The following is a 12,639-nucleotide window of genomic DNA, read 5'->3' on the forward strand; positions in this document are numbered from 1 at the left end:
CGATGCAGTTACAAATCGCGATTCTTGTGAATGACGATTTTAAATCGCCATGCTGCCTCCCAAATCGATTTAAAAAAATATTTATTGGTCTATACGGGGGGGATATATGGGGGGGGGGGCAAGTTGACCAGCTCTTGTTTTTGCACAAGAATCTAAACATACCCAAGCACTAGCTCTGCATCGCCTACATGCAGACAACAATGAAGCATAGCCTACTTTTTGTTTATTTCAAAGTTGAAATAATGAATGAACTTTTATTCATTCTATTTAATTTACCTTTTATTTATTGTTTAAAAGTAGCCTAAGTGGCATACATTTCTTAATCTGTCAGTTTGTGTGCAGTTGACAGGGGCTATACAATAATAGGGCACATTTTTATTTATTTTGTCTATTGGCTGCCCGGCAGTCATTAAGTTAATGTTAATATTTGAAATAAAACTTGTAAAGTTCTAAGTGAATTTGACTGTGTTGTATTTGTACAATGATTCAACTTTTTTCCATGGTCCAATATTTAAAAAAAAATAATAACCAAAAGAAATCGCAGGAAATCGTAATATCGAATCGCAATACTTGCAGAATCGCAATACCCAAAGAATCGCAATATATATCGTATCGCCACCTAAGTATCGTGATAGTATCGTATCGGGAGGTCCCTGCCAATTCCCGTCCCTAATTCACACACTGCAAAACTGTCAAAGGCAATTCAGGGTTCAATATCTTGCCCAAGGACACTTAACATGAAATATGGTAAAACTGGGATATTTCTGCCGACCTTCAGGAATGTGAAAGCAAGTGATGGCACTGGTGCAACACTCATTTTAATACCACGGGTGCTCAGATGGGCACAAGTACATTTGTCATTTATTTTCCAAAATAAAACCTAAGCCGATTACAGAAGAACACAAATACAACAGGCAGGAATCACAAAGCTTTTAAAACCAGAAATCAGGCTTTAGATGCGCACAAAACTAAAACCCAGAGCCAAAGTCATTTCTAAAGAACAGAACTCCAGAGCGTTTTAAATCCTCCCAGCAGAGACTTACAGGAGTGCACTGAGCCAGTTTGTCAGCAGCCACCATCTGGACGTTGAGGTGTTTGGCCTGAGACTTGCCTCGAGACTTGATGAGCCGCTGCAGCACCTGAAGCCAAATAAGGACAAAGGGCCAATGGTTCATTTTCAGATGATATATCCAATATATTCAGATTCATGAGAAAAACTAAAAGAGAAATTAGACAAAACAAGTTCAAGATGAAACCAGTATGTAATTTAAATAATATAATAATGTAATCTTTAAATCCTAAATCTGACAATGGGCAAGTACTCTGACTTTAAGTAGATACATCTGATATAATTTTACTGACAAACGTGTATAAATGCAGTATTTTTACATTGTTATTTAAAAAAAACTACTTCCTCAACTGCTTATACATATATTTATATAAAACTTGTAAAAATACTTCTATTATCCCTTAAGCTGTATTTAAAATGGCAGGAGGGTGAAATTGAGAAGACAGGTGCCACTATGATTCAAGGCTCGTATCTCACATCTCTTTTTTTTCCGTTACCAAAATGTGTTTTCTTTAAATCAATCACTGAATCATGAGCCAGCTTCACGCAGGCTGAAGGTCACAGTGATGAATCAGCTCCCTCGTGCGTTCGCTTGCATTCAAACGAGCGGTCACGTCTGACAAGCTGCGTTTAGAGTCACAGCAGCTCGGTTACACAAAAACAATAAGAGCAACGACGTCAAGGAGCCAGACTCACAGCCGACTGATACAAGCATGAGAGCAGAGGGAGCATCACGTCAGTTGTCTTTACTCGTCCTCGTTTTCTCCCACATCCACGACATTCTCTTTAGTTCTGTTTGTTCACTCATATCAAACATGGTCCTAGTTTCTCCTCTTCGTCATTCACTAACCTTGGGGGAGGTGATTTTGACGTACACGACGATGGGGGCGAGGGAAGTCTTCCCCAGCTGTGACGGGTGGTTGATGGTGTCGGCGTCCAGAACGACCAGCTGTAGCGTGCGGGCCAGTTCGAAAATCCTCTCAATCTCACTCTGGACTTCGGCTGCAGACAAAACAAGAGCAGAGGATTAATGAAGAGTTTATACTTCATTGTATTCTGAGCGGGCCACATGCACAATACTAACTAAGGGTTGCAAAGGGGCGGAAAATTTTCGGTAAATTTCCGGAAACTTTCCATTGGAAGTTAAGCTTGGGAATTTTGAAAAAAAAAAAAACTAGGCAAATTAAACGCTGAGCAATAAAAACATCATTCAAAACTCTATTTTAAAGATGTATGGAATGCACCACACACTGCACGTTGAATTTCAACCCTCCACTGTGCATTCTTCCATCACATGAACAGATAATTCCCAGCATCCTTCACTCTACAGCAGGGCTATTGAGGCCTGCTGTAGTGTGCAGGACTAGTCAGGTAAGTTTCAATGATATTACTGGGAAAATATATTAGCATGCTGATTGAGGATTGTTCATCTGTTCATCTAGCCTATTTCCATTCATTTATCCATCAATTGTAAAATATTTTTACAGACGATTCCAATTGTTTGGCTAACTATTTAGCCAATACACTAATGCAATCTCTAGCATTGCATTAGTGTTTTTTTACAAACTTTTTTCTCATCTTATTCTACAGAACAATGCCACGTGCACTCTCTCATGTGTGGAGACGTTTCACCCCATCCAATGTAGAAGGAAAGGCTGTGTACATTTGCAAATACTGTGCAAAGACCTATGTTAAGAATGACACAACGATGCAGAAGCGTATAGTCAAGTGCCCAAAGTTTCCTCAGGGCTCAAATCAGCCTATGACAAAATAAAATGGATATATTTATGTCTGTATATGACAAGGTAAATACAGTTAGTATAAATTACCCACAACATTTCCAGTTTATTCCCGTTAATTCCTGTATATTCCTGTATATTCCCGTATATTCCCGTTAATTCCTGTTAATTCCCATGGAAAGTTTCCAAGTTTGAATATTCCTGGAATTTTGCAACCCTAAACACGCCAAACTTAAAGCTCATCTGGACGACAAGTGAGTCACACATTCTTATTTTCCAGCTACTGGAAATGTTCCTCAAATTGTTGATCATATCTTGAAGAAGGCAAATGTGTAAATGTTCAGGAGGGAAGGGAAGTGAAGATTTTATGCCTCTTATAGAACAAAATGGCCTTTTCAGACAGATATATGACGTAGCAGTAACACAAAAAGCTACTTGCTCTCAGCCCTAATGCACCATTAAAATACTTTGTTTTCGGGAGCAGCACAACATAAAAAGAAAGACTGAGGTCAAAACGTCAAGTAAAAGTGTGGTGGCTTTCTGTAATCATTAAAAATTGATATCTAATAAACTTTTCGCCCCCAGCCTGAGCTTTTCCTGCGACTTCTCCCTCTGCTGCAGCCGCTGGCAGATTCTTATGGAGATACAAAGCGACCATTAGCCCAGTCACCTCTGCTGGACTCAGGAATCTGTTTCTTACTAATCACATCTAAACCCCAATCAACCCCAGACAAATCAAAGCGGTTCTTGAACTTGTTATCGTGCTTTTATGCTCTATCTTTCATTCCTGACTAAATAAACTTGCCAAGGCCGCTCCAGGCCGTCGGGAGTTATCATAACCATAGTCAAGAGTTTCTTTAATCGCTTCCTTCCTTTCCCGTTTTTCCTAAAGCTCCCTGAAAGCATTATGAATCAAAACACCAGATGTTCACACGCATATTGGGGATTTCTGAGCCCAAAACGTACCCAAGTTCGAGCGCGTGTTGGAGCGCTCGATGATGGCGTGCTTGCTGGGATTGTTTAGGACCGAGCGCTTGGCAAGAGAGATGTCGGCCGTGACGCGAGTGATTGATATTCTAAGACAAGGGACAAGAAAAAAAGCAAGTTAATATAGATGATAGTCTTGAGAACAAAGATCCAAATGAAGGAGAAGAAAACACAAAAGTACACGTGTAAATTTGAGAGAAATTGTGTTAACATATGTGGATCCCTGTTCTTTGTACTAAAACATCACATGCACGTCTTCTAAAAGCTTATGGATATTGACTGAATAGAGCAGTACCACCAGAAATCTTTAGGGGGCAGTGTAGCCAATAATTCAAGCGAGATGAATGCGAGACACAAGGAAGAAATTTCAAAAATGGCCAAACTTTTTGAGGAGAGACGTGTGGTCAGAAACTCCCAGTAAGTATGAAGCAACTTCGCTCGGGCACATGGACAAACAGTCGCTACACTTTCACATCCTTCTCCGCCAGCGCCAAATCCTCAGCGCTGCCCTCTAGTGGATGTATTCCTCAACAACCGTGCCAACATAGGAACACATGGAAGTATGTGGAGAGCGACGGTGACATTTTAAACAGACGTATCTCTTTTTATACGTAAACATAGCATGAATGAGCCTTTCGGGTGAGACCCATGCACAAACTTATTTTTCCAATAAAAACAACTTTTACTAGAGGCCTAAACAAAAATATTGAATCAGAGCTTAACACCATCGTGTCATGTTGCCAGTGTGAGTTTAACTCTGTTTTAAGAAAATAGAATAAACAGTATTATCAGCAGCTGCCAATGGTCTGAGTGGATCTTAGTGTTGTTTAACTTAAAGGCTTTTCTGCTGTGGACGGACTCAACATTGAGTGAGGAGAATCCGTCTCTGCTCTAGGGCCCATTATGGCCTATTAAGGACATGGAGAGGTACTATTTAAAGCAGTAGCACACATCTCCAGGCCAAACAAACTTGTTACACACTCTCTTGGCGAGCCTCAGGGGACAGATAAATACCAGCCTATAGAGTCGGAGGGAGACGAGGAATGAGGAAGGAAGCGGGATGAGAGCTTGTGTTTTAAAAAAGGTCACAGTTGACTCACCTTCCCTCGAATCTGTGTTTCAAAAAGTCAAACAGAGCTTTTTGCATCATGTCTGTAACCTGTGGATGTGGAATTAGAGATAAAACCGTTAAAGGCAGGCACATTTATCAATATACAATATAATGGTGTTATGTAATATTCCCAGATGAACAACAAAGGCAGCGCTGGTTTGAAATGCGCCGCAGACAAACCTCGTAGCCCTTCAGTGACGGTCCAACCAGAACCACGGGTCGCATGGAAGGCACAACGTCGTACGGAGGAATGTGTTCCGTCTTCAGAGAGCAGGAGAGGAAGAAAAACAGTTGCACTTATTTATGGAGACAGAGTAAACACTCGCCATCGCAAATCACACGGGGGGGTCGGAACAACAATGAACAAGACAATTTGAAAGCACTGGAACACTGTGAACCATGAGATGAGACGTCCCAGCCGAACCAGGGGACCAGAACCAAAGTTTTGATTTGTAATAGATTTGGCTTTTTGCTTCCCAAATGCAAGCGTCATAAGGTTTTTACAAATTATGAAAAAAGGTTCAAGCAAATGGCAGCGGGTCATTTCTGTCATTTCATGGTTCTCGTGTCACTGGGTAAAAGAGGGAACATATAACAGGAAAGGTTAGTCATAGAGGGGAAGATTAGGAGTCTGGTAGGAAAACCTGCTCACAACAGCTGAGCTCAGTTTGTGTAACAGCATCAGTTTAAATCAAATTTATCCTTTTGCTGTTTTTGGCAACACGTTTGTATTATTTTAAAAAAAGTAGTTTGAAAGAAAAGGGAAAATTGGGATTTACTGCCAATGAGAAATGACAAGAGTGAAGGTTTAAAGTTTAACTTAGAATTATGCTTATTTGAATATGAAGGTACAGCCAGCACATTGGTTGATTGATTGATTAGCTTAGCATAATGTTTGGAAACAGGAGGAAACACTTAGCTCTGGCTCTGGCTAAAGCTAAAAAAAACTAACTCTGCTGCTAATCAAAGCAAAGAGTTGCATTTGTAAAAAGGTCAAACGAGCCATTTCCCTTTTTTACATCATAATGCTAAGCTAAGATAACATAACCAATCCAGCTGCTGGTAAATCACTTTTTACAGTCTTTATGCTAAGCTACCCAAACTGTCTGCTGGCGAATAAGGTGTTTGGTTATACAGTTATATGGCATTTCCCCTACACGTCAAACTCTTTCTTAAAGTTGGAAATTGGTAACTCAATGTGCAGGAGTTAGTATTATTTTCTGTATTTTGGTGAGTTTTATTGTTTTATCATTTACCACACAGACATTTTACTGGTGCCAATCTTCTAAGCTAATGAACAAGGATTGACTGACATTTATTGGTATGAATACCCCTGGTTATTTCTTTTTGTGTCATATATATGTTTGAAAATATAAATATATAAATATAAAATAAAATTGCACACTCTTGGGATGTTCTTTGAGGACGTGCATTTCTTTGGACTTCTGACATCAAGGCAGTGAACCTGCTGTGCGTCCCTGGCAGAGCGGCGTGTTGGATGTGGTGTGTGGACACGCCGGCACACTGGAGCAACATGAAAGTATTTTTCCCCTTTTTTATTTTTTTACTGAAGCAGAGCCAGTGCATGATTTAAGTTGAAGCTCTGTTGGAGAGCAGACAGCTGGGAAACAGAGAGACTTCTTCCTCCTGGAACCACGTACAAGGGGCCGCTTCACTCACCGCAGCCATTGTCTCGATCCTTATTTGTCCTCAAGCTGCTGCTCTCGGTTTGTGTTATCTTTATGACGAGTGTTTTAGTGGACGACGTGTAACCGACCGTCTGTCACCCCCTTTTCTTGCTCCTCTAAACATTTTCTTTCTGTCTAACGTTTGCTGTCGTCACTGAGCCTCCCCTGAGACATTGTGGGAACTCTCCTGCTGACTAACTTGAGGGTATTAATGGACGTTTAGTTTTGCTTTCGATAACTTTAGATCCACCTAGGATTTCATGTAATCATGGGAAACAATGCATAGGCACTATCATATGTTAATGTGCAGCAACGTTTAGTGGCAGAACTATAATGTGCTTTTCAAACCTAAACTTTCAAAATCAAACTTAATGCATTGAACTCTATTTCTTTTTTGCATTAAAAGTGATTTGGCATACATTTCCCATAATGCTAATATTTGGCTAACTGGAAGTATTCCTTTGAAAGTCCTAATGCTGACTTTTCTCTTTTATCGCTTTTTATATGGATTACATAAAAGATACAATATGATAATCAATGAGTTTTAGTAGGTAGTGGTAGGTATAGACACTTTGTGACCTTTACACTGAACCAAGCTAGCTGGGTTTACCTGGTTGCCATTGTTTATGCCAAGCTAAGCTAACTGAAGATATATTTTTAAAAAACTGTTCACACTGAGATCTCACTGAATCAGCATCACAAGTTCACTTACAAACACACACACAGTCACACACAAACACAACACAGAGGATTGCAGTGAGGTTGGAGAGGTGAGTACAAAGTCTCTGCTCAGACGTCACACAGGTATCGTACAGGTCAGACCTCTGGAGGTCGTCCCCTGCTGTGACCACAACTTACCGACTTCTGCTTCTGCTTAGCTGCAGTGAGACGGAAGAGGAGAAAGAGAGAGGTTAAGAACAGGCATGCATGCTAATGGCCGGCTGGTGCACGCCGAGGGACAAGGACGGTGGTGTAGACACACAGGACGGACGCTGAGTGAGGCCAAGCAGCCAAAGGCATTTTAGTCAAAAGCCGAGCGGAAGGACAGAGAAGAGGAGAGGCTGGCGTCGTACAGATTACCTTCTTAAAGAAGGGCATTCGTTTCTCTTTTGCTAGGGGCGACATGACAGTGTTTGGACTGGCTTTAGGGGAGCGCAGCTGGACGGGGGGCTCATTGTCCTCGGGGTCTAAGCCTGTGGCATCTATGTCAATGGCTACGCACACAGACAGACAAGAGCACCATCACACAGAGGTGAACACAGGAGATCACAGGGTACATTTCACATCAACAGTAGCACAGGATGTAGCTTCAACACAGAGAAATCCAATCAAACATTTAAAAGAAAAGGTACGACCATTAAAAAATGTGATAAAAAATTACTTCAGGAAATCAAAAATACAAAATATTTAACTTATATCTTACCTTAAACTTGTATTCAGTGGTTAAATGTTTGAAACAACAAGGCATTCATTTAAGGAGGGTTTTCAGATTTACCTATCGAGCTACTTACCAGACGAAGGAGGAGTAGATTTCCGTGAGTTAGGAACCACTTCACCTAAACTGGAAGATGAGTTTGCTCCCAATTTACTGAAATGAGAAGGAACATTTCTCATGTGGAAATTCACTTATGATGATCTCGCAGCCGAGGAAACTGACGTGGGTGCAGATCTGGCTTCTTACCTGGAGTGGAACTTGCCCTGTTTGGCTCTCTGCTCCTGGAGGATACGAGTGTTTTCAAGCTTCACTGGACTGGGGATGAAACCGATTTCACAGCCTTCCTTCACCAGACGTCCTATCCACCAGTCATTGTTGAATTTCTACACAGAATAATCCCAAACAGTTACATGTCACCTTCAGCATGTTCCTTATGTTCCCTGACAAAGGAGAGTAGCGGCTCACCTCTTTGACGTGGAGGAAGTCTTTAGCATCGAAGGAGATGGCCATGCCTGCCACCGGGACGTCGTCATCGTGACTCGGGCTGTAGTTGACATTTGTGCGAACAGCAAATGCAACTGGTTTGGTCTGCAAAGAGGAACAAGAGGGAGATTAAAGCAACACCATGTCACTTTAACTGAGAAACAGCGCCCTCTGCAGCCACGCGTGGTGATAAATCCTATTATTTGATCCTTCCATGTTTTCTTTTGTGGGAGTGTTTATCTTATCTCGTCTCATCTTAAGGTAAAAAGGTTAAACAGATGATTGTTAAAAATGTAAGAATGTCAAAAAGTACCTATGTACCTTAACTGATAAAACCCAGACCCTTAACCCCAGTGAATATCCACAAGACAGCACTTGTTCCTCGAAAATTTAAAATAGTTTCTTCCTTCTTGAAGTGTTATTCTTGCCTTTGTGCAGAGCGTTAAAAATAACCCTGTGTGCGGGATACGAGCGGCCTCTGACTCATCCAGACTCCATGAAGGATGCTGCTGCTGCACCGTCTCTCTGCTACAGGCTGAAGACACATTACAATTAACAGTGATGCAACACGTTGGTGTGTGTAGCGATCACCACTTTGACACCAATAGTAAAAAAACGTACTCGAGTCCTGTGCTTACTTCCCGAGTGGCACAAACAGCACTTGTGCAAATTGTTCATAAATCAATTCTGCAATCTTACTGCAACGAGGGAAAATCTATACTGAGCTTCCTATCTGATCGCTGCTGACCTTCCTCTGTGGGACAGTCAGTGCATTGAGATAATGCATAGAGCTAATGAATTGTTTCTGTGCCTCCGCAGCCTGTCATGTAACCACCTTACAATGTGACTGTCATGCACAGACTGCGCAAAATAGAAAGTGGGATATTTTTCCACATTGCAAGAAAACCTCCTCAGCCCACAGTGACGATTTGAAGGACGATTTGATATCATATCATGAGAAGATGCAATGAGAGAACCATATGTTTTCTTGTGTTGCATGACTGTGATACATAGATATGGGACCCGCATCCCGTTGTTATATAAAATGCTTTTAGACATAATCTTGGCAGGGATGGCAGCACATTGGCAACGTGGTCGTGCCCTCGCCCAGATTTCATTTGCCCGGCTTTTAACCGTGTGACAGTCGGGCCAAAACAAATTTAGCTTAGAGTAATCTCCCAGCGAGCGCTCGCACACGATAAATATTTACCTGCACATGAAAGAGAGCACGATGAGGAGAAGGGGCGTGTCATATTCAGCTGGAAGCCAAACTCAACCCGCTCGCTAGATCGGAGCTTTGATGCTGTGATTTCTGTTGGACCTTTGACAAATTCTGAGAGATGCTTTGAAAGTAGATTAAATCTGTCTCTTTTGCTCGGTTTCATCACAACACTCTGACTATCTGGTTTTCTTTTATAGACGTCAAAACAAATGTGGGCAGGACACACAGAGCCTGAGGATTCCTTTAGAGGTGCGCTATACCTGATTAAATATCCACTTTTATTTGATCCCTTTTTCATTCTCCACCTCCACCACTGCAGCTGCTAAACGCTCCACCGTGTTCACGTGTGGGCTGATTAATTTGTTTGGCTGCCAGAAAATCACTTACTGCAGCATTTAAGACACAATACAGACTTTTAGAGATGAATATTGGTCTGTGCAGCACTATCCCATCCTCCTTCAGCAACTGCACAGGAACGTGGGATTGATTGGATTTGCTTCGGATCTGAATGCTGCAGGAGATCTTTGAAGTGAAGCAGCAAAGCTCACGATTATGGGACGGATTCATCATCAGCGAGCTCCAGGCGGGGGGGCTGCACATCGTGGCTACCCGCTGTTGGCCTCATTGAAATACAACAGGTGTGAAGTGACTGTGATGAAGTGTGAGGGATTATGGGAATAATACATTAGTGAAATCCTGCTGGAATAATAATGTTCCTCACGTGGACGGCAATGTAAATATTCCACAGGGGGAGGATTGTACGCTGTGTTCTTGTGCGTGTGTGTGTGTGTGTGTGTGTGTGTGTGTGTGTGTGTGTGTGTGTGTGTGTGTGTGTGTGTGTGTGTGTGTGTGTGTGTGTGTGTGTGTGTTTGTGTGCGTGTGTGTGTGACATTGAGGTGATCATCCAATCCAGTATGTGCTGTGCTGGGACCCGTGGAGGACAGAGCGACCTTGGAGCAAGGAGTCACATGGCTGTATTAAGGTATCCATTAGTGCATGTATCTATGTGCATGTGTGGTCTCCTCCCTCTCAACTGCTCTGCTCTCCTTTATCCAACATGGCTGCCTGTCGAACCAAGCTTCCTATAGGCTTAATGACTTCTTACACTCCCATAGGGAATCACACGCACGCTTACATGTCCTGCGTCGCCACCACATATCGCAGGTGAGTGCAGGATGGGAACATAATGGGAACATAATGGGACCTCTACACCGCTGCACACAGTATCTCTACATCTCCCGCTTGTTACGTAACACGGGCCTTCATTATGGATGCCATATTGACTGCAGAGAGCTAGGGGGGGAGAGGACAGGGGCGGAGGGTTAGAGACCGGGAATACAAGAGGAAGAATGGAGGGGGAAAAAAGGGAAAGGGAGAGGAGATGGATAGAAGGATAGAGCAGGGGACAGGAAGTGAGAGGAGGAGAAACCCTGGAGGAGATAAGAGGCTGAGGGTCTGAGGAGAAGACGGAGATAAGCAGCTGGACAGGAGCCCTATCTGTGACTGGGAGGCAGCGTGACGGACCACAGCCAATTAACACTGCCCGACGCTCATCACAATATCACATCACCACATGCATATTTCATGAGCTGGTCCTCTCTCCGCGTTCACAGGGGCCGAACACCTGACTCCCAACTCGCCACATTGCAGCACACGCAAGACGTCACGCTGTAATAAATCAAGATCCCCACATTGTTTCACCTTGAATGCTGTGGATCGATCTGAGATGAATTGTCTTCAGGCCTCTGCTCTGGCTTCAGGCTGTAAAATCTATTATCGTACGGTGTGAGGGGAATCATAACCTTCATTCATTTAGTGCGGGAGGATATTTCTATAATTATCCAGGGATGCTGGAATATATTTCAGGCATGAACACCAAGTCATGATTAATAAATGCTGTTAATGTCTGTGACTCAGCCATTGCAGCTGCTGTTACCTCCACCAAGGGGGTTATGTCTTCAATCCCTGTCCATTTGGATGCTGTATGCGTCAGGGGAGAAATTATTTTGGTGTAGATCCAAATCAGTGGGCGGATCTTTAACATGATGTTACAACCTGCTTCAAATTTTGACTTCAACGTCAAAGTTTTGGCTGGGAACTTTCAGCCAGAAGGTCTGAGGAAGAAAATAATCTGGCAAATAACCACAGTGAAAACCAGAGCTGTTTACATTGGGTTGTGTTCAGATTGTGTTACCTTTGGACGGAGCCAGCCTCGTCCAACTCTCAAAGAAAGCAGATAAGGGAATTTCCCAAAACTGTCGAACCAAGTAATTATTAAGACACGACCATAAACGGAAATCTACCTTATTCAATGTCTCAGAACATAATCAGAAACGTTTAAATACTTTAGTTAGAATCCAGTAGAGTCCTGACCTGAATAAAAAGACAATCTCATCAAACACTGATAGAAAATCCCGATGAAAATGAATAGTTTTTAAACGTATTACAAATCCATTCATTTAATCCACGAAGGCACATGGTTCTGCCATTTTGATTCAGAAACTCCAAATTTCAAAAAAGGTATTACTTTTATGAATACATTTAGTGTTCTCCATCATTTAAGGGCTAAATGAAGACCCAAATAATTAAAATCAATGTAGATGAGGCTCAAATATCCAGACTTTTACTGCAAGTGAAGCTTCAAAACCCCTTGAAATCCTACACTTCCCATGATTCCACTCTCAAGCATCTTTTGGTTAATCCTCCTAAACCCTCAGCCTCTCGACAGCAACAAACACATTCGAAACGCAGGGTTTGGGTTTAAAAAAAAGTCTCCAGACTCCAGCTGAGATAAGCCCTCATGACATCATTGGGGTTATTTTCACTAGACTTCACGCACCCTCCTCCCAGAGCCACAGAAGACACTAAACAAGTGTTTTTACAAGCCGAGGAGCAACACCAGCGA

The 12,639-nt window shown here is 42.3% G+C and overlaps 1 protein-coding gene across 1 annotated transcript in view; it reads right to left on the minus strand.

The window, feature by feature from the left end:
* Nucleotides 1-12,639, minus strand: part of cacnb2a (calcium channel, voltage-dependent, beta 2a) — a 56,575-nt gene that overhangs the window by 2,711 nt on the left and 41,225 nt on the right. The window contains exons 4-12 of the mRNA XM_061093763.1: nt 8,495-8,617; nt 8,276-8,412; nt 8,106-8,182; nt 7,675-7,808; nt 5,087-5,167; nt 4,896-4,954; nt 3,775-3,884; nt 1,920-2,071; nt 1,044-1,139 (exon numbers count right to left, since the gene is read on the minus strand). Coding sequence (XP_060949746.1) covers nt 1,044-1,139; nt 1,920-2,071; nt 3,775-3,884; nt 4,896-4,954; nt 5,087-5,167; nt 7,675-7,808; nt 8,106-8,182; nt 8,276-8,412; nt 8,495-8,617 — 969 coding nt within the window. The remainder of the gene's footprint in view (nt 1-1,043; nt 1,140-1,919; nt 2,072-3,774; nt 3,885-4,895; nt 4,955-5,086; nt 5,168-7,674; nt 7,809-8,105; nt 8,183-8,275; nt 8,413-8,494; nt 8,618-12,639) is intronic.

Source organism: Limanda limanda, chromosome 20 (assembly GCF_963576545.1).
Source record: "Limanda limanda chromosome 20, fLimLim1.1, whole genome shotgun sequence".
Lineage (NCBI taxonomy): Eukaryota > Metazoa > Chordata > Actinopteri > Pleuronectiformes > Pleuronectidae > Limanda > Limanda limanda.